This window comes from Ambystoma mexicanum, chromosome 2p (genome assembly GCF_040938575.1).
Source record: "Ambystoma mexicanum isolate Mex_15411 chromosome 2p, UKY_AmexF1_1, whole genome shotgun sequence".
Lineage (NCBI taxonomy): Eukaryota > Metazoa > Chordata > Amphibia > Caudata > Ambystomatidae > Ambystoma > Ambystoma mexicanum.
In genome coordinates, this window is record NC_090923.1 from 412,684,320 (window position 1) to 412,702,903 (window position 18,584).

General features: G+C 46.9%; 1 protein-coding gene across 1 annotated transcript in view; it reads left to right on the forward strand.

The window, feature by feature from the left end:
• The window catches only part of FAM107A (family with sequence similarity 107 member A), a 1,685,791-nt gene that overhangs the window by 913,144 nt on the left and 754,063 nt on the right, over positions 1-18,584 (forward strand). Inside the window, exon 2 of the mRNA XM_069643755.1 lies at positions 11,197-11,260. Within this exon, the coding sequence (XP_069499856.1) occupies positions 11,197-11,260 (64 nt within the window). The remainder of the gene's footprint in view (positions 1-11,196; positions 11,261-18,584) is intronic.

Genomic DNA, 18,584 nt, shown 5'->3' on the forward strand with positions numbered 1-18,584 from the left:
TGCACGACCTATTGCCCTTGCACTCCCTCCGGGCCTCCGAACCACTTAAGGGGCTGTATCTGCAACCCTACAGTCCCCTGACTCTCTGCACTTTTGAGCCACCTGACAGCAGCACTTACAAATTACATTGCACTCTCCCATCGCCCCCCACCATCCCCTGGCACTTCTCCCACAACTTCCCCCCTGCACTTGCACGATCTGAATGACACAAGGCCTAGAAATATCATTATTGTGTCCTCCTGTCCTCCCTTCCTTGTCTTGCTGCGCCTAGAAATACTTGTGTACAGGAGTGTTAAAAATGACTTATATCATATCATATCATATATGGAACATCCATTGCGATCTTCGAGGACCACTGAGCTCTCACAACCAAATATGAAAGCTTGAGAGCAAAATATCTTTCAGGACAGCCAGATTGGCCCTACGCTTGCCAGAATTTATTTTGTATAAAATACCTTGTTTGTATCAACCCTTACACATCTATATTCGAAAGGAAATGAAAAAATATATACAAATATAGAATTGAAACATGAAATTAAAGTAAATACAAATATTTCATCTAAAAACTGTGCATACAAGTTTATCATTTTGACTCTAGCATCCATAATAAATGTTTAAATAAAAGAGTGTCATAGTCAGTAGGATTTGATTTCCCAATAGCAGGAGTATAAATTCAACATCACACACAAGCCAGAAAAGGAACAAATCCTACTGACCAGTTCTCCTGGCACCTATTACCAAAATAAAAATATTAAACTGGGTTCTTACATCTTACTTCATGCCAGAGTCTTGAGGGTTTCGAACATGGGCTTGAACCTGGGCTGCTTGCCATGTTTTGCTTCCAAGACAAGGATGTTGCTCCTGAGCTATCCTAATAAAACAGGAAACCAAAACAGCAGTAGGCGAGCAATTTATCAACAATGGTACATAATGAAAATGCATGCCCACTGTCCTCAGAACTGACAGACGATGTCAAAACAGAATCCCACGTTGTCATTGGTGGCTCAATCATCCACCATCATTCTTCAAACTGATCAGGGAGGGGCATACTCCTTAGAAAAAAAGGATAGTTCCCTCTGCATCTTTACAGTAGAAGGTAGTGGAACTTTCATATGAAGTACACAGAGGGGTGGTGTCCAATGGGATACGGTAGCTGTCATTTCATTGCACCTATTTACACAGGTGCATATGTCATGGTAGTAGATGAATTTTCCAGATGCCCAGAATTTCAAGTGACTCCACCAACAGCTGCAATATTTGTTATTCCTGCACTCAGCAAGATTTTCTAAACGTATGGCATTCCTCGTATTGCGAAAAATGACAATGGGACCAGCCTTCAGTGGACAAGACTTCTAGTTGTTTTCGCAATTGTGACAAGGCCTGCATACAGGCCCTGTCAAGGGAGGGACGGAGCCCACTCTGCACAACACGCGCGAGCGTGTACAGGCTCCCTTCCTTTCCCACCTTATCTGTGTTGATGGCAGAGTCCCTGCTGCAGGAGGACACCGACGGGGAGAAGCCGCAATGTGATGCAGCAGAAACTCTAAAGATCTACACGCCATCCAGAAATAGAGGCCTTACTAATGGAACTCCAACCAGCCCGCCAGGAATATAAATATTAGAGGCAGACCAGAAAGCCTTATCAAACGGGAACTCCAGTCCGTCAGAAAGTATTTTACTTTCTTTGCAAGAGATGCTGCCAGAAAAATGTCCAAAGCTTACAAGCCTTATTGAAGCCTACCTAAGCACTCCCCTTGCCACACCCCCTTAAGTCAGGTATGCAATTGGACAGGGTGAGAATCCAATCCTGGGAGGTGATGGGTTATTTAAGAGGGTACCTGTGTGTTTTGCAGTGTGGGTGAGTCGGGTGACGACAGGAGATGGAGAAGGACGTCAAAGAGACCAAAGGAGGAGGGAGCAAAAGCAGTGCAGAGGCTCTTGATGAGAGGGGGTCTGTGGAGTGTTTGTGTTTGACAGTAAGAAGTGTGTGAAATAGCAATAAAGTAGAAAGTAGTAGCAGTTGGGTGTGGTGGTAGTAGTTGGTAGTAGTGGACAGTGTTTTGTAGTGGGAGAAACTTAGTAAGAGTAGGGGGAGTAGTAGGAACAGGGGAGAGAAAGGTAGTTGGGGTAGCGCGGAAGTAGTGGTAACAGTAGAGGGGGTTTAGAAGGTGGAGTAGTAGTGAGGATGGAAGAAGGCAGTAGTAATAGAGGTATTTATAGTAGGATGGTGGTTGGAAAAGAAGAGTGGTGGCATCTAATGGTGGAGGTAGGAAGGCAGAGTGTGAGAGCAGAGGGACAGTAGTATGGTGAGAAAGGAACGCTCTGGGACCTAGTGCAAGGAAGGCTCAGGAGAGATTGTGCATGCAAGGAGAACAAGTGGAACTGGGTGGAAGGAAGCTCCAACCCATATTCCCTACAGAGTACTAAGTGGGGCTAAGCTAGGGATAACTAGAAGATCCCTAGGTAGGTTTCCAGTCACCGTTTTAGGATAATCCCTTTTAGCCTAAGGCAGAATCGCAGACAGAAGAGGTCACCTTGCGATATTACTAACATTCCCAACAGGGAGGCCTGGGATATGGAGGTGGGTTTAAAGCCAGGGGAGTCAAGACAGGGAGGGGTGGCCCTAGCGCCAAATTTGCCAAGAAGACCTAGTAGGCCCAAAAGAACCTTGAAATCGGAAGCCATTCTTACCCCTTGTATTTTAAATAAACACCCTTGAAATTACTACCAGTGTCAGCGTGGTTCTTTTGGCAGGCCACCCTGTCACACAATATGTATAGGTTTTCACCATCATCGAGTGACTCTACTGTGGTCAAGAGCAAATGGGTCAGAGGAAGGCATTATGGGAAATTAGAAAACCCTTCAAATATGTCACATCATTAGAGGGTGAAAACGAGGAAGTGAGTCAGAGCTACCTCTCCTTTCAAGCGCTAAGCAGGGATTAACATGTATTTAGACCCTAGTGGGAAAACATTAGATCACACTAGTAGGGCACAAAATATAAGAAAAATCAAATTTATTCTGGTTAAGAAGTACTAACATAAAAACAGAACAGGCACATGAAAATATAACACAGAATGGTGTACAAAAAATTGTACATTGAAGCATGACAGGAAAACAATCAAAGACATTTGTGTGTCAACATGGAAACCAATTCATAACCTTTCACAGTGCAAGATGCATTTAGAATATTGCATGGGTCAGGACTGAATGCATGACTCCTAGCAAGACTTGTCGACACTGTATAAAGTGTTTCAAGTTCGGGAAGTTATAGTTCTCTAAAGGGGTTGTTCGGTAACATGGTTCAAAGAGAAAATCTGAACTATCATCAGGACTGGATAATGGTTGGTAGAGTCATACATGCCAACCCTCCCGATTTAGGCGGGCTATTTTTCACTGTCTCCCGCCTGAAATAGCTGTAACCCCAATGCATTCTTATGGGGAAATGTTGGTCTCCCGATTTCCCTTTGGAAATCTCCCTCCCAGCTGTTGGCATGTATGTAGAGTGCTGTTTAGAACATCATCTAAAAACAATATAAACAAGATAAAATGAGTGGGTGTGCCGCCATGGTATTTGGCTGAGCTCTAGATAGAAAAGAAAACATGTCTACATACCGTCAGTGTTTTAGGCACTCTCGGGCTGAGGACGCTGGGCCGTAATGGCGAGCGTCCGGTGTTCAAAATGATACACCAAAAAACCCTGCAATAATCAGGTGAGAGTGTGCTTTTAGTAACAAATGTCAATATTGGATAACTCATATATGTAATAAATGGATGGACATTATACCTGTTTTTCTGAAGTAAATTGAGAAACACAGGTGTGGTATATAGCCTGATTGGAGGGACAGCAGTTCGCGTCGGTTCAAGGTAGAAACCGGAGTAGAAAAGGGCTCTGCAAAGTCAGGGCGCAGTGTGAAAATAATGCGATAGTATATTTGTATCTTGACAGGTAATTTGAACAAGAAATCACGAGGTAAACGTCATTAAAAACATAGAGAATTGGGGCAGGTTAGAATGGAATTGCCACTAATTGCTTATTCCGAAAAGTAACAATAACCTGAAGGGGGCCGAGAAGAAAGCCGAAGCAGCACGCAGTATGTTTACCTGGTGCGAACTACAGAGACCTGAATCAGTGTCTCGTTGTTGGGCGCGCGTAGTACCACGCAAGGCCTAAGTTGTGTGTCTATTTTGCAAGTTGCTAAGGGAGACGGGCGCATCAGGAAGTGGACATTGGTCCTGTGGGCCAATCTGAGAGCGTCCATGTGGGTGTGCGGAATGACGTGACGCGGCTAAAGTTGCAGTGTAAAGGACTCGTGAAACGTGCCAATGAATGGAGCGCAGGGGTGCTTTTCAAGAAGGACTGATCCATAACAATAAAAATGGATTTGATGGCAATGCAGATAGTACTCAATGTACAAGTGTCGACATGTTATTACATACAATTCGTCACATTTTCACAATATTGCAACAACATGTAAAATGTTGTGTAAAGGTACATTTTTATAGCTGAATTAGTAATACAAAATAGACTTGTTGTCAGAGAAAGTTTTTAACATACAAATTGTGTTTTCAAAATGAAATCTGTAAGACATGGAGAGATGGTGTTTGGCAAAAGATTGGCGGACAAAAGACACATTATGATTATTTTTGATGCGTACAGACGTTTAGCTTACACACAGAATGCCTGATGAATACGAAGGTGTCTAATGAGTCAAATGGCAGAGGTGTTATGGGTCAAAATTGTACGTAATATCATCAATTACATACAAACAACAATTACGCAACAAAAAAAACAATTCCTGTAACAGCGCCTCGATGCCCACGGGCTGTGTGGGCGCTTTAAAAATGCTAAATAAATATATAAAAATAAATAAATCATGTAAGGTTGCAAAGGTAGTCCACACTGAAAGAACTCTTCCCCCAATGACAGTCAGACTCAGGTATCATGAAAGGTTGCAAATATGGACTCCACTGGGAGTTCTCTACCGACCTGGCAGTCCCACTCAAGCATCATTGAAGGTTGCAAATCCTAAATAACCTGAGGGAACAAACTAATCATGACTAAACATAGGCAGGTGTTATGGAAGGCTGCATGGCCCTCATTTGGGGAGTTATGATATGATATGATATGGCATTTATAACGCACCTATACACAAGTGTTTCAAGGCATACGTTCCAGTCCTAAGGGTAACACTCTTTGCTTAGATCATTTTTCCCCTACCCTTCTCCCAGGCAGCTACAAGCACCAAAATGACATGCAAATGGTGAAAGACCTGATTAACCCACACCCTCAAACACAATATAGTAAAACCTATTCTGTCTTGGGAATGACTACTAAAATCTGTAAACAGCTGTATTTTTATTTTTGTCTAGAGCAAAATGTATTCATATTAGGAGGGACGGGAGCAGATGATTTAATAAAGAGATGTATTGGCGGCATATGTTATACTTTTTTTTACCAATATTTGCTTACGCTGAGTTCGTGTTTTAGGAATTTTGGGGCAGGTCAAGCGATAACAGATTTATAATAGAATCAAATCATTCTCAGCTTCGAGAGGGATAATTGTACTGCCTTGAGGGGTCGGATTACTCACATTAGGTGCGAGGGGGCACCAATTCACACAATTAATCCCCTTAACACTTAGTACGTACTAAGTGTTAAGGGGATTAATTGTCTGAATGCCATGTTTGGGGATTTCATTGGTGAGTGTTTACAAGACCAAGTAGACCACGTCTCCCTTAGAGAAGCAAATTAAGGAAAAACAAGATTCAGGGGTACCACACCAGGTAGAAGTTTGAATCTCATTTCATCTCTGGAAACTCAACGGTCTTCTTTTTCTTTCATACTGTTCTTTCTTGACAAAGTATTAAAAACTTGACATTTATTGATTATTTTTATTTATTTTATTTTTGCATTTATTACAGCTGACAAAACCCTCGGGTATCTAGGCGCTAGTTACATTGAGGAAAATTGAGAAGAAGGGGGGTGAAGAGTCTTAGACAGAGAACAGTTAGTTGAACATCCAGGTCTTTATGTTTCTGCGGAGCAGTAGGCCTGTTCTTTTCTCACAGTAGGAGGGAGATTGTTCCAGAGTTTAGCAGCCACGACCGGGAAACTCTTACCTCCCACCGAGAGGCAATTGAAGTTGGGGGGCCTCAGGAGGTGTGAGTTTGAGGATCTGAGAGGTCGGGCCAGTAAGTATTTATCCATGCAGTGTGAGAGGAAGGACGAGGCAGTATAGGAGATACACCGATGGACCAGGGAAATTGTTTTGTACGTAATCCTTTCCCAGATGGGCAGCCAGCGTGCCTCTCTCCTGGCTTTCGATATGTGTTCAGATTTGGAGAGACCAGTGGCCCCCTCGGAGAGCATTGTTCTGAATCGTCTGGAGTTTGTTAAGGTTGCGTTCAGATGTGCCAGTAAACATGACGTTGCGGTAGTCAAGCTTTGCTCCTGTGATAGCTCTTGCAATGGAAAGGCAGTTGGGAGTGGAGAAGAATGTCTTGCTGGCAGGAAGAAGTTTGGCAGTGTAAGCTGCAGATGAGGCGATTGAGTTCACATGGCGCAAGAGGTCGAGGTTGGCATCTAGGTAAAACGCCAAAGGTTTTGGCGGTGGCAGAGGTGGTGATTCGGTTACCGTCGATTATAAATTCTTTGTAAGGTGGGTCCATTTTGCGCAGTGTGGAGTGGAAGCCAACGATGAGGATTTCTGTTATATCATCATTGAGGCAGAGTAGGTGGGAAGCCATCCAATTTTGTATGACTTCATATATAGAGTTATGGTGGCTTAGTCTTGGAGGTAGGAGCGGGTAACAGGGATATGGAGCTGCATGTCATCAGCATAGTTCGTGTAAGATATGACGGGTCTGTCAAGATGGTCGAAGAGGGGTTTCATATAAATGTTGTAGACGTTAGGGGAGAGGCAGGAGCCTTGTGGAACTACGCAAGTGACAGGTTTAGGTTCTGCAGAGATGTCATCGATGAAGACTCGTAAGGATCTGTTGGCTAATAAAGAGCTAATCTGAATAGTGGCTGAGGGAGAGAAGTTATCTGTCTTGGTGAGTTGCGAGCAGAGGATATGGTGGTCAGCCAGATCGAATGCTGCGGATAGGTCCAGCATCATCAGGTGGGTGGGTTTGCTTGTGTTCTTAATGACGTCGATTTGTATTTTCAAGTCAAGTAAGGCAGTTTCGGTTCCATGTTAGGACCCATGCTTCGTTCATGGATGTTGGCACCGAATTGGTGGAGAAGGAGGCATTGATGATGGGTGTGAAAAAGGGAGTAAGTGATTTGACACAGTCTTTGATGACTGGGGCTGGAAAAGTGCCACCTTTGCAAGGCAATGGTTTGAGATTTTTGATGATCTTGGAGACGTCCATGGCTGAGACTGGGTGGAATTTGATAGGGGTGCAGGTGTGGGTCAGTTAAGAAGCTGGGAGCTTTTGGCAAAGGTGGTTTGGTTAGACTGGCAAGTTGTTTGACACAGGTTTTTTCTTTGAGGAAGTTGACTTTTCCAGTGAGGGCTTTTTTGATTTTGGCGCACCAAGCGCTGTCCAGGGCTGGATTGGGAGGGGAGGTGGACTCTAGCTCCCTGTGTATTGTAAAATGTTCCCGGGAGTTGGACTTGGCATTGATGATTCTGGAGTTGTAGCTGTTAGCTTTGGCAGCATGGATTTCCCTTCTATACTCTTTGGCAAGGGAGAAGAGGTCTTTGGATGACGGGGAGCTTTTTTTCTCCATGCTAGCTCAGAAGGGTGCTTTTTGGCACGGGATTCTAAGAGTTCAGAAGTAAACTAGGCGTATTTTTTCAGTGAGGGTTTGGCTTTCCTGAGTTTGAGGGGGGCGAGCGTGTTTACTGTCTGGGCAATGGTTTGTTTGTAGAGGTTAGCTAGTGTTGCAGGGTCTGGCACTGAGGATGGTGGGTGTGCAAGGGTAGCAAGTAATGGGACGAGGTTGGTGGTGTTAAGGTTTTTTATGCACTGGGACATACCTTCAGGTTTGGGCAGGTGAACTGGTCTAGATCGATCTGAGTGCAGGATTTTGAAGGTAATGGTATGGTGGTCGGACCATGGGCAATTGGAGGCGACATGGGTGGAGATGTTGCATTTGAGGTCGCTGATCCAGTCTAGGGTGCGGCTTTGATCATGGGCGGGCTCGAGGGAGTGTGGCATAAACCCAGCGTGGTTAAGTGCCGTCGCTACGCTGGAGGCGGTTGAGTCTGCTGGGTCGTTAAGTCCTAGGTTAAGGTTCCCAAGGATAACAACTTTTCAGTTGGGCTTGATGGATGCAAAAATGCTTTGCAGTAAATTCTCCTCGAAGGCAGGGTTAGGTCCCGGGGGTGGTAGATCAGGAGGATGGGGATTGATTTGTTCGGAGACAAGGAGAGCTTGGCGAGTAGGGATTCGCAGTTGGGCATGGTATTGATTTGGAAGGGTCTTATGGTGAGGGTATTTCTAAAGATGAAGGCAACACTGCCTCCTGTTTTAAAGGATCTGTCATATCTTAGTATGGCATAGCCTGTAGGGATGGAAATGGAAAGGGCTGGGCCAGCAGTGGGGTGGAACCATGTTTCAGTGATGAAATGAAATAAGGTCAAGGATTTCAGCTGCATGGGCTGGGACTGATCTTGCGTGGATAAGCGTGCAGTTGATGAACTCACAGGTAGGTCTCGGAGGTGTGTGTGTTTGCGTAGGACGTAGAGGCTGGGGATGTAGTGGTGGATGCGTGGGATGAACTGAGTGCAGAGTCTGAGGAAACTATTTCTCATACCGATCAGAGGGGGCATGGTGGTGGCAGAATCGGGGTTTTGGGTGGCATGGGGCCTGGTCTGTGGATATGCGGTGGGCTGAATGATTGGTGATCGTGGTGTGGGACACACACTGGAGGCTGCATGCGTAATCTGAGTAATCTATTTCTTGAGAGGATCAGAGTAGCGATGGCAGCATCGGGGGTAGCTTGTTGCGTGGGGACTGGTCTATGGATTTGCAGTGGGCAGGGTGATTGATGAGCGTGGTGTGTGACGTATACTGTGATCAGAGTGCGTAGCCTGAGTAGGGTGTTCCTCATAAGGATCAAGGTGTGCATAGCGATGGCGCCATGTCAGGTTGATAGGGTAGAAGGCAGTGGCGGCCTAGGAAAGTATTGGGGAGCGGCAGGGTGCGGGAGCTTATGAAGCACCAAGGCGCTTATCTGCTGTCCAAATGAGGTGGGAGTCCTTGGGAGCTGGCTGGGCTTACGTGAACGATGCTGTGACCAGTCTCAGGTCTGCCACCTTGTCCCCCTCGCCTAATACCTGCTATCAGGGGTTCTATGGGATAGATCTAGCTGCTTTGGCTAGGGTTGTAGGTGGTGGGTCACGCCTTTATAGTCACAGTACCGACAGAAGGTGCATCCCGATGGACAGGGTCCCTGTTTACTGATGTCCCCCAGCAGTGTTTTTGTTTTCAAACTGCGCTGCCCTGTCTTCGCTGTTGCTGGGTGTAAACGTGAAGGCTTGTGGAGCACTAGCACAGCTCCAAGGGCACACGAACCATGCTGCTTTCAGTGTGTAGCGGGCCTTCAGTGTATCCCCCACCTCCCACGTACATAGCATTCAACACTCACAGCCGCAGGCCCGGATCCTTTACTTCATGTTTAATACCAGGAGTTGCGTGCTTCCCTCAGGCTGTCTGGCCTCTGTTGGGAGTATTCTCGGGTGCCTGCCGAGGATCCAATCCTCTGATGGGGTCCCTCCTGCAAAGCCACGTCCTGCTTGCAGTTGGCCGCTGTAATTGCCCCTGTCTCACTGTGGTCGAGTTTTCACTGCAGCGAGCCTGGCACTCTGTCTACCTCTCTGACTCTGCGCTCGGCATGCCCGGTGTGCTTAGTTTGGTCCTTGTATTCCACAGCAGTATCCTTCACGAGGACCTCAGGTTGTTGACCCACTAAAGCAGGCCGTCCTCCTCACAAGACTGATGCCAGGAGGGCGCAGGGCTGAGTATTGTCCAGCAGCAGATGCACACCCATGGCCTGTGACTGCCAACATGCGGTAGTTCAGTGCAGAGGCCAGCCCTCTGATGGTGCCTCAGGATGTCAGGAGGCTCCCACTGCTCCGTTCCAATACCGTTCAAAAGGGGAGGGGTCGCAATGACCCACCATGGGGTGTTTCACCTAGATAGCCGGCCGGGCAACAGCACACCGTGCCAGGCACTCCCCCAGCCATCCCTCACTCCGGCCCACTCCACTGTATGCACCTTATGGCACAGCTGCATCTCAGCAAGTACCAGGCTCACAGGCTCCTCCCGCCCGGCCCGATCGCTGTGTTCTCTGGTAGTATCTCTTGATAGTTTATTTAATGTGGCAAGATGCCAGGGCATTTGGTGAGCCTTTTGTATTCAGCTTTTCTCCACCATAGATCGAAGCTAGTGAAGATTGCTACCAGTTGGCAGAAGTCTTTTCACTTTTCCCTCAGCAACAATATCTGGGTAGCCTGCCTCCTGCTGTCACCCCTGCCCCCTCAGTCAGAGCCTTAGTTGGGGGATTTCGCAGTTGGAAGAGGCTGATAGGGTGACTTTATGGGGGGGCTAGTGTGCCCCATAAAACAGAGTTCTACAGAGATTAGAACCCCTATGAGACGAAACCTGGCAATAAGGTAGTTGTCCATCTTCACCCAGTAGACACCAAACAGCAGACCCCCATCACTTTGTCCAATATTACTCCCCCTCGATATCAGGCAAAAGTGCTTGCATCAGACAGTGTCCAAGCCCACCGAAGCACCACTTGCCCAATGTTAATAAGTAGAGCCCCATCAGGCAGCAAACTCTTAACAGGCAGTAATCACTCCCCTCAGTGTAGCCCACTTTTTCCATCACCAGGCCAATATAGAGTAGTAGCAGCCCCAGTAGTCCCTCCATCGAGCAGGTGACAGTATCTCCATTGGACACTGTTCCCCTACTCCAGGTTATACTTCCCACACCCCTTATTGCGGTAGTCCCATGACGGGCAGTAAAAAACGCTAATTTTGCATGATCCCTCTGTGTGATTGCCATAGATGGTCAATGCATCTCTTGAAACCATTCTGTGTCCAGTAGTTCTATGCCTATGCCTTTCCATAAAATGCATGTCATTATAAATTGGTTAATCTGCATAAAAATTGATGAAAGAAACACCCATAGTATAAAAGCCACATCCTAACCTTACCTGTATTTATTTTTCAGAAAGCATATTGTCTTCAGTCCAAGTATCATCATGAAAATGGACAAGGCATTATTAATGGATCAGGTAGGTGTACTGTAAAGATGGCTGCCTGTGTTTCAAATCAACATACTGAAGAGAAGCCTTTTGCGATATCCATGCTGTGAAATCCTGGCAGTGGCTTCAAGCATGTGTTGAAGCAGTCAAGAAGGATGCCCATGATAACGAGGGGCTCATGTTGCACACACCACATTGATGACTGGGGTGTCGGTGAACTGAGCACAATATGGAAATTGTATATACATCGAGAGTAGGTAATTATGTATGGGATATGTTACTTTTAAAGTTACGGTTTGTCTAGAATGTATACATATTAGTTTGCACGCACGCAGAAAGATAAAATGTTAAACCCACCAAAAGTAAAAACATGCACATTAATATAAATACATGGATAATTAATGAATCTCAATATAGTGGGCTTTTCACAAATGAATCAAAAACACGATAATCAGGACTGTTTGGCAAAGTGAACTTTAAAACTGATTCTGTGAGGTTTTAGAAGTCAGTGGATGGGTGAATAAATAACTTCACTACCTTCTCTGTCAACTTTGTTGCAGAAACTGGCCATTAGTTTTATGATCTGATAGGAATTGCAGACAGCAGAGGTAATCTCTTGATGTATGGGAGAATGACAGAAGGGGGTTCACTATTTGTTTTGGCCAGAAGTAAAACCAGGCGTGAGCCAGTGACCAAGGCTAACTAATGAGAAACTAGGAGTTGCAATTTTATTGTCAGATGTGCTATGTGGGATCTTGGGTCCTTTCTCTCCATCATCTCTCTCTCCATGTGTGGTGTCCCCCAGGGCTCTACCCTCTCACCTTGGCTCTTCAATGTGTACTTGTCCCCTTTGGCTCACCTGATTTCCAACTTCTCTTCGAGCTTCCAGTGTTATGCAGAGGACACAGAGCTCTCTTTCAGGCTTCCCTCAGCTTCTTCTCCTTCCTCACTCATTCCTGACTGTCTATCCATGATGCAGGAATGGTGGGCCTCCAATGATCTCTGCCTCAATGCCAGTAAGGCAGATTCTGCTCATTGGGACCCCTTCTCCCGCTTTCCGTCTCGCACTCTGGTTGCCCTCTGTAATAAAGTAGGTTCCGTACTCAAGGTAAGTTCGTTACATGTCTTTAATGTCTCCAAGTACAAGATAGTTCATAGGAGAACAGACACCGGCTTCCCGCCTGTCAGGCACTCACCAACCGACTCCTCTAGAACACACGCACGTCATCCAAGTTATACAATGCATTCCTGTAGGCACGTGCCTCCCATTCCATTGACTACAATCACAGATTACAACACTTCTTCCCCCTTTTAATTAATAAAGGATTCAAAGAGGACAACACTAACCAACCATAGAATGCACAACATGTGGCCATCATGATGTGCACTCCATCATAATCCCTGGAAATCGCATACCCCGCAATAAATTGCTGCAAACAGAAATCCACACTCTATGTGAGAAGAAACCCTGTGCCAAGACACGTATAGCCCTTACCAGATCGTACACCTCTGGAAAACACCACCAACTCACTGCCTAAACAACAACCCAGAACAATATGCAAGTTATACATTTCACACTCACCAAACCAATGACCACTAGAGCACCAGCACAAACTCCACCACAGAGCACCAGTTCAGCACACCACTGCCCTCTAACCAAGGACCAACCCGCGAGGACACCAACCCTAATACTAACTCCACCCCGAGCTGCCCCTCGGAGCACAGGCCTGCCGCACCTGACACTCTGAAATCATACTAACGCTCCCAAAAATCCATGCACAATTCACCTTCCGCCCCGGGCTGCCACCCCGGAACCTCCAGCCTGCCACACCGGAGCACCACCCACAGGTATAGACCCTCCCGGACATCCAAAACTCGACACGACAAGCACAACACCAAGTCCCATCACTACCAGGAAAAACATCCACTAAACAATCCGCAGCAAGTAACCATCAGCATCGCACTATATCCTCATGCAGATGAAAAAAACTAAAAAACACTGGCACATACTGACCAGCGACACAACCTTACAACTCTATCCTGTCGTCAAAAAAAACAATGCCAGCATAAACAAAAACATGTCGAAATCATACTGTTCATAAATCCAAAACACGCCAAAATCATACTGCGCTTAAAGCCAGAACCAGCCTTCTCGTTATAAAACATGCAAGTCCCGGCCAGCACCCTACACGCAAGGAGAACACAATCACGGCTGATACAAAATGGATCCACCCGGCCATCCATCAGTGAAACATTGCGTTAAATTAATATCCTCCATGAGAAGCAGCCACCACCATGGAGAAACTCTTCATCAAACACAGAATGAAGAAACCCAGCCCCCAACAGACCCCACCCCGGCATATATATATAGGGTATAATCAAGTAAAATGGCAACCCTTGAAATTGCCTGTCATACAGCAGAACAAATACAACTCCAAAACCACTGAACCAAACTCTACAATGCGGCAACCCATAACCGCAACCTGTATTGATCCAACTACCAGCATTAAATGGCAACTTTTCACGACCCTGAACCTTAGTAGAAAGAACCCGCCCGGCGCTCATTACTACCCCTGACTATCAGGTAACAAAAGCCAATAGTAATGTCCATAGCATGCAACCTAGCAAGCATTCATACGACACACCTACACCAGGCACACCAACATGAGAAAACTTCACGTTACCCAGTGAGAATTTTCATGTGACCTGAACCAATACATGGAATACAAAACCTAGAATTCCATGACCCCGTTGTCACCTGTAGAAATCAAGCCCAGAGTCCTCGGGCATGAAAACTACCGTTGCACAAACAGGACGGCAAAACCCTCCTTAAACATTGGAAGAAAACCCCTTCCAAAAAAAAAAACATCACCCTCAAGTCCGACCCAAAAATGGGTGCCCAAAGCATCCGTAAAAATATGATGTATAAAACATAACATCCAAAACAGAGTAGAAGGAAACTGCAACTTTCAAGAAGAACATCCGGACCATCCCCCCTGCAAGAGAAATACAGTAAAATAAAAATCAATGATACGATGCAACATCATTCTACCATTTTCTATTGCTATTACATTTTGTTTCTTGACCCCCAATACACAAAACAGGGCCATTCCACTTAACAACACGCACACCTAATCACATACCATGCTCACCAAAAGGCCCATACAAAGACACAACAGAGGCCACGAACGCCACATTCACCCACAACACACTGGCCTCGACACACGGATAACTCAATCTTCAGTCAAAGTGAGATCCTTCAATCTCACGTAAAAGTCGTGCAGATCCGGATCAAAACCCTCCAGGATGTCGAGAAAGGAACAACATCTGTCACAACACGTGCCATCAGCGCATTCTTCCGATCCGCATAAAACACATCCATGGTCACATTTCTTCTTTGAATGCACAAAGTACTTGCCGTCACTTTCCAGCTCTAAACACTTCTTATGCGAAGTGTGCTGGAAACCCGCAGACTCCTTCATGACAAAGCCAAGCTGAGGATCTTTCTTTTCATCCTCACTGCCTAAAAACTCTTTGTCATTTACATTGAAGCAACCATCTGAAAGTTCCTGGCCGCACCTAGAAACTCCAGGGAAAACCGGAGCAGAGATGTCACTGCGTTCCTTTGACGGACCCGCACAGTCTTGCAGTTCCTTCATATGCTCAGCCATGAAAACTCTCAGGTGAGGGAAGCACCAGCCACCCGGAAATCAAATCGCCCTCAAAACGAAACAGGAAAAGCACAAACGAAGGCTGAGCTCCTCCCAACGGTCACGCACCACAGCGCCACCCACTGGCTGCAGGGGCAATCAGCCATATGACCAAAAAGCACTGCTGCTCACTGCCTCTGCTCGCTTTCCGGCTCCTAACCCTGTCAGGGAAGATTATGCAGGGCCAGCATTCAGTAGACCGCCGCCGCACCAAAATCTCTGCAGGCACGCAGGGCACTGTACCCACAGCCTGCACTCCCGACTTTGGTCCTCCGGCACCGGACGGAACGCACCGCTCCGCACTACCGGATCCTCTCACCAGTCCCAGATCTCCGGTTCCGGGCCCAAGGGCACTGGACACCCCCGCTACGGACCACCGGATCCTCTCACCAGTCTTAGCTCTCCGGTTATGGCCCAGGGGCACTGGACACCCCCGCTACGGACCACCGGCTTCCCCCAAACAGCCAAATATGTTCCCGTTAGTCCGCTACTTACTTCAGTGCTGCTCAGTCACAAGACAGTATCCGGCCCACAACCGTCCGTTGGCACTGCACTCCCGGCTCTGGACCCAGGGCTCCGCAGCCTCGGTGGACCCCCGCTGCAGACCACCGGAATACGATAGTCCAAAAGATGGACAGACAGTGCCCAGAGCCCCGCCGGGTGGGATTTATAATTGGAGGGCAGTGTCTTCTCCAGCTTTGCTGCCCCCTCCGCAGCAGCCCCGAACCTCGTCACCAGTGTAATAAAGTAGGTTCCGCACTCAAGGTAAGTTCTTTACATGTCTTTAATGTCTCCAAGTACATAGGAGAACAGACACCGGCTTCCCACCCGGCAGGCGCTCACCAACCGACTCCTCTAGAACACACGCACGTCACCCAAGTTATACAATGCATTCCTGTAGGCGCGTGCCTCCCATTCCATTGACTACAATCACAGATTACAACACCCTCCTTGGGCTTTCTCAGAGGAAAAAAACCTTGGGGTCATCTTTGACTCCACTCTCTCCTTCTCTCCTCACATCACAGAGCTTACCAAGAAGGCCCACTTCTAGCTGCACCTCCTCATAGGTAGTCTACCTTTTTTCACAGCCTCTTTCTCAATCTGCCTAACTCTGCTCTTTGCCCCCTTAACTAATCCAGAACAAGGCTGCAAGACTTATCCTTGGCCTCAAGTCCAGGAATCGCATCTCTCCAGCCCTGAAATATCTGCACTGGCTCCTGGTGGCTGAAAGGATCAAGTTCAAGACCTTTTGCATCATCCACAAGGCTTTCTGGGGCCAGGGCCCGCACTATATCCAATTATCTCTCCCTAAATACCTTCCTTCTAGAGTCCTTCGCTCAGCTACATCAAACTCTCTGAGAGTCAGATGCTTCTCCAAGCTAAGAGTGTTGGAACAATTTCTTTTCTCTGCAGGTTCCTCTCTCTGGAATGGCCTGCCTGCCCCTCTCAAACTTGAGCCAGACCACCTTAAGTTCTGAAAGCTGCTGAAGACCTTCCTTTTCTCCTCTGCCTTCTCTCTCCTTGCTAACCTTCCGGTCTGCCTGCCTTGACTGGTTTCCGGGTACCCTCAGAGTCTCACAGGGTACCAGGCCTCTCCATGACCAGTTCTCCTGCACTGCCTCAGGGACTACCGCACACTTTCGGGCTGTAACTGTCACTCCTACCGCCCCCTGCTTTCCATGCACTTATCCAGAGCCTTGATACCCTGGCCGCACTTACTCAGAGCCATGGTGCCCTGAGTGCACTGTCCCCCTACCCTCTCCCCTACATTTCCCTCTCTCCCTTTCCCCTGCACTTTTTCTGTTGAACTTGCCCGATCTGAAGGACGCAAGGCCTAGTAGGATAGCTTGTCCTGTCTTCCTTCTGTCCCCCCTTCCTTGTTTTGTGGCACCTAGAAACACTTGTGTGCAGGTGCGTTATAAATACCAAAGCATATCATATCACATAAACGTGGAAGGTAGTTAGATTTGAATTTTCCAATTAAACAACCTTCTCTTCTAGCTTCCAGTGCTATGCAGAGGACACACAGCTCTCTTTCAGGCTTCCCTCAGCCTCCTCTCCTTCCGCGCACATTCCTGACTGTCTATCCATGATACAGGAATGGTGAGCCTCCAACAATCTATGCCTCAATGCCAGTAAGACTGAGATTCTGCTCATTGGGACCCCTGCTCCCACTTTCCCTCTTGCACTCTGGCCGCCCTCCTTCAGCCCTTTATCCTCGCCCTCCTCAGAGGCAAAAAACCTGGGGTCATCTTTGACTCCACTCTCTCCTACTCTCCTCACATCACAGACCTTACCAAGAAGGCCCACTTCTAGCTGCACATCCTCAGGGGTATTCTACCTTTTTTCACAGCCTCTTTCTCAATCTGCCTAACTCTACTCTTTGCCCCCTTCAACTAATCCAAAACAGGACTGCAAGACCTATCCTTGGCCTCAAGTCCAGGGACCGTTTCTCTCCAGCCCTGAAATGTCTTCAATTGCTCCTGGTGGCTGAAATGATCAAGTTCAAGACCTTTTGCATCGTCCACAAGGCTTTCTGGGGCCGGGGCCCGCACTATATCCAATTCTCTCTGCCTAAATACCTTCCTTCTAGAGTCCTTCGCTCAGCTACCTCAAACTCTCTGAGAGTCAGATGCTTCTCCGAGCTAAGAGTGTGGGGACAATCTCTTTTCTCTGCATGTTCCTTCCTCTGGAATGTCCTCCCTGCCCTTCTGAAACTTGAGCCAGACCACCTTAGGTTCTGGAAGCTGTGCAAGACCTTCCTTTTCTCCTATGCCTTCTCTCTCCCTCTTCCTTGCTAACCTTCCAGTCTGCCTGCCCTGACTGGTTGTCGGGTACTCTCAGAGTCTCTCAGTGTACCAGGCCTCTCCATGACCAGTCCTCCTGCACTGCCTCCATGCCTACCGCGCACTTTCGGGCTGTAACTGTAACTCCTACTGCCCCCTGCTTTCCATGCACTTATCCAGAACCTTGATGCCCTGGCCGCACTTACTCAGAGCCATGGTGCCCTGAGTGCACTTTCCCTCTACCCTTTCCCCTTCATTTCCCCCTCTCCCTTTCCCCTCCACTTTTGCAGTCAAACTTGCTCGATCTGAATGATGCAAGGCCTAGTAGGATAGCTTTACCTGTCTTCCCTCTGTCCCCCCTTCTTTGTTTTGTGGCGCCTAGAAACATTTGTGACAGGTGCGTTATAAATACCAAATCATATCATATCACATAAAATATCGGCAGGTATTTAGATTAGAATTTTCCAATTAAACCAATGATTTGGGGAATGAGAAAGCATCACTAATTCTTATTTACCAAGCCTTTCTCATATCGCTGAGAATATTCATGCAAACCATGTGCAAATTAAGAGTTAAGGTTTAAACAGCTTAGGCCAGTTATTGCTTGTTATGAATTATGTTTGCATACAAATGTTTACTAAATAATGACATCATGACCCACCACAACGAATCCTAAGAAGAGGTGTGTTCTACACATGAGCTGAAGATGATAGTTAAGATAAAACTGGCCAATGAAAAAGTAGGAATTGAAGAAAGGTGGGAATTCTTTGAAGAGGGTTTTGTCCAATCACATGAGGGGATAGACTGTAATAAAGTATCTGGGAGCGTTTTAACTGTTGCAAACATGTATAAAAAATG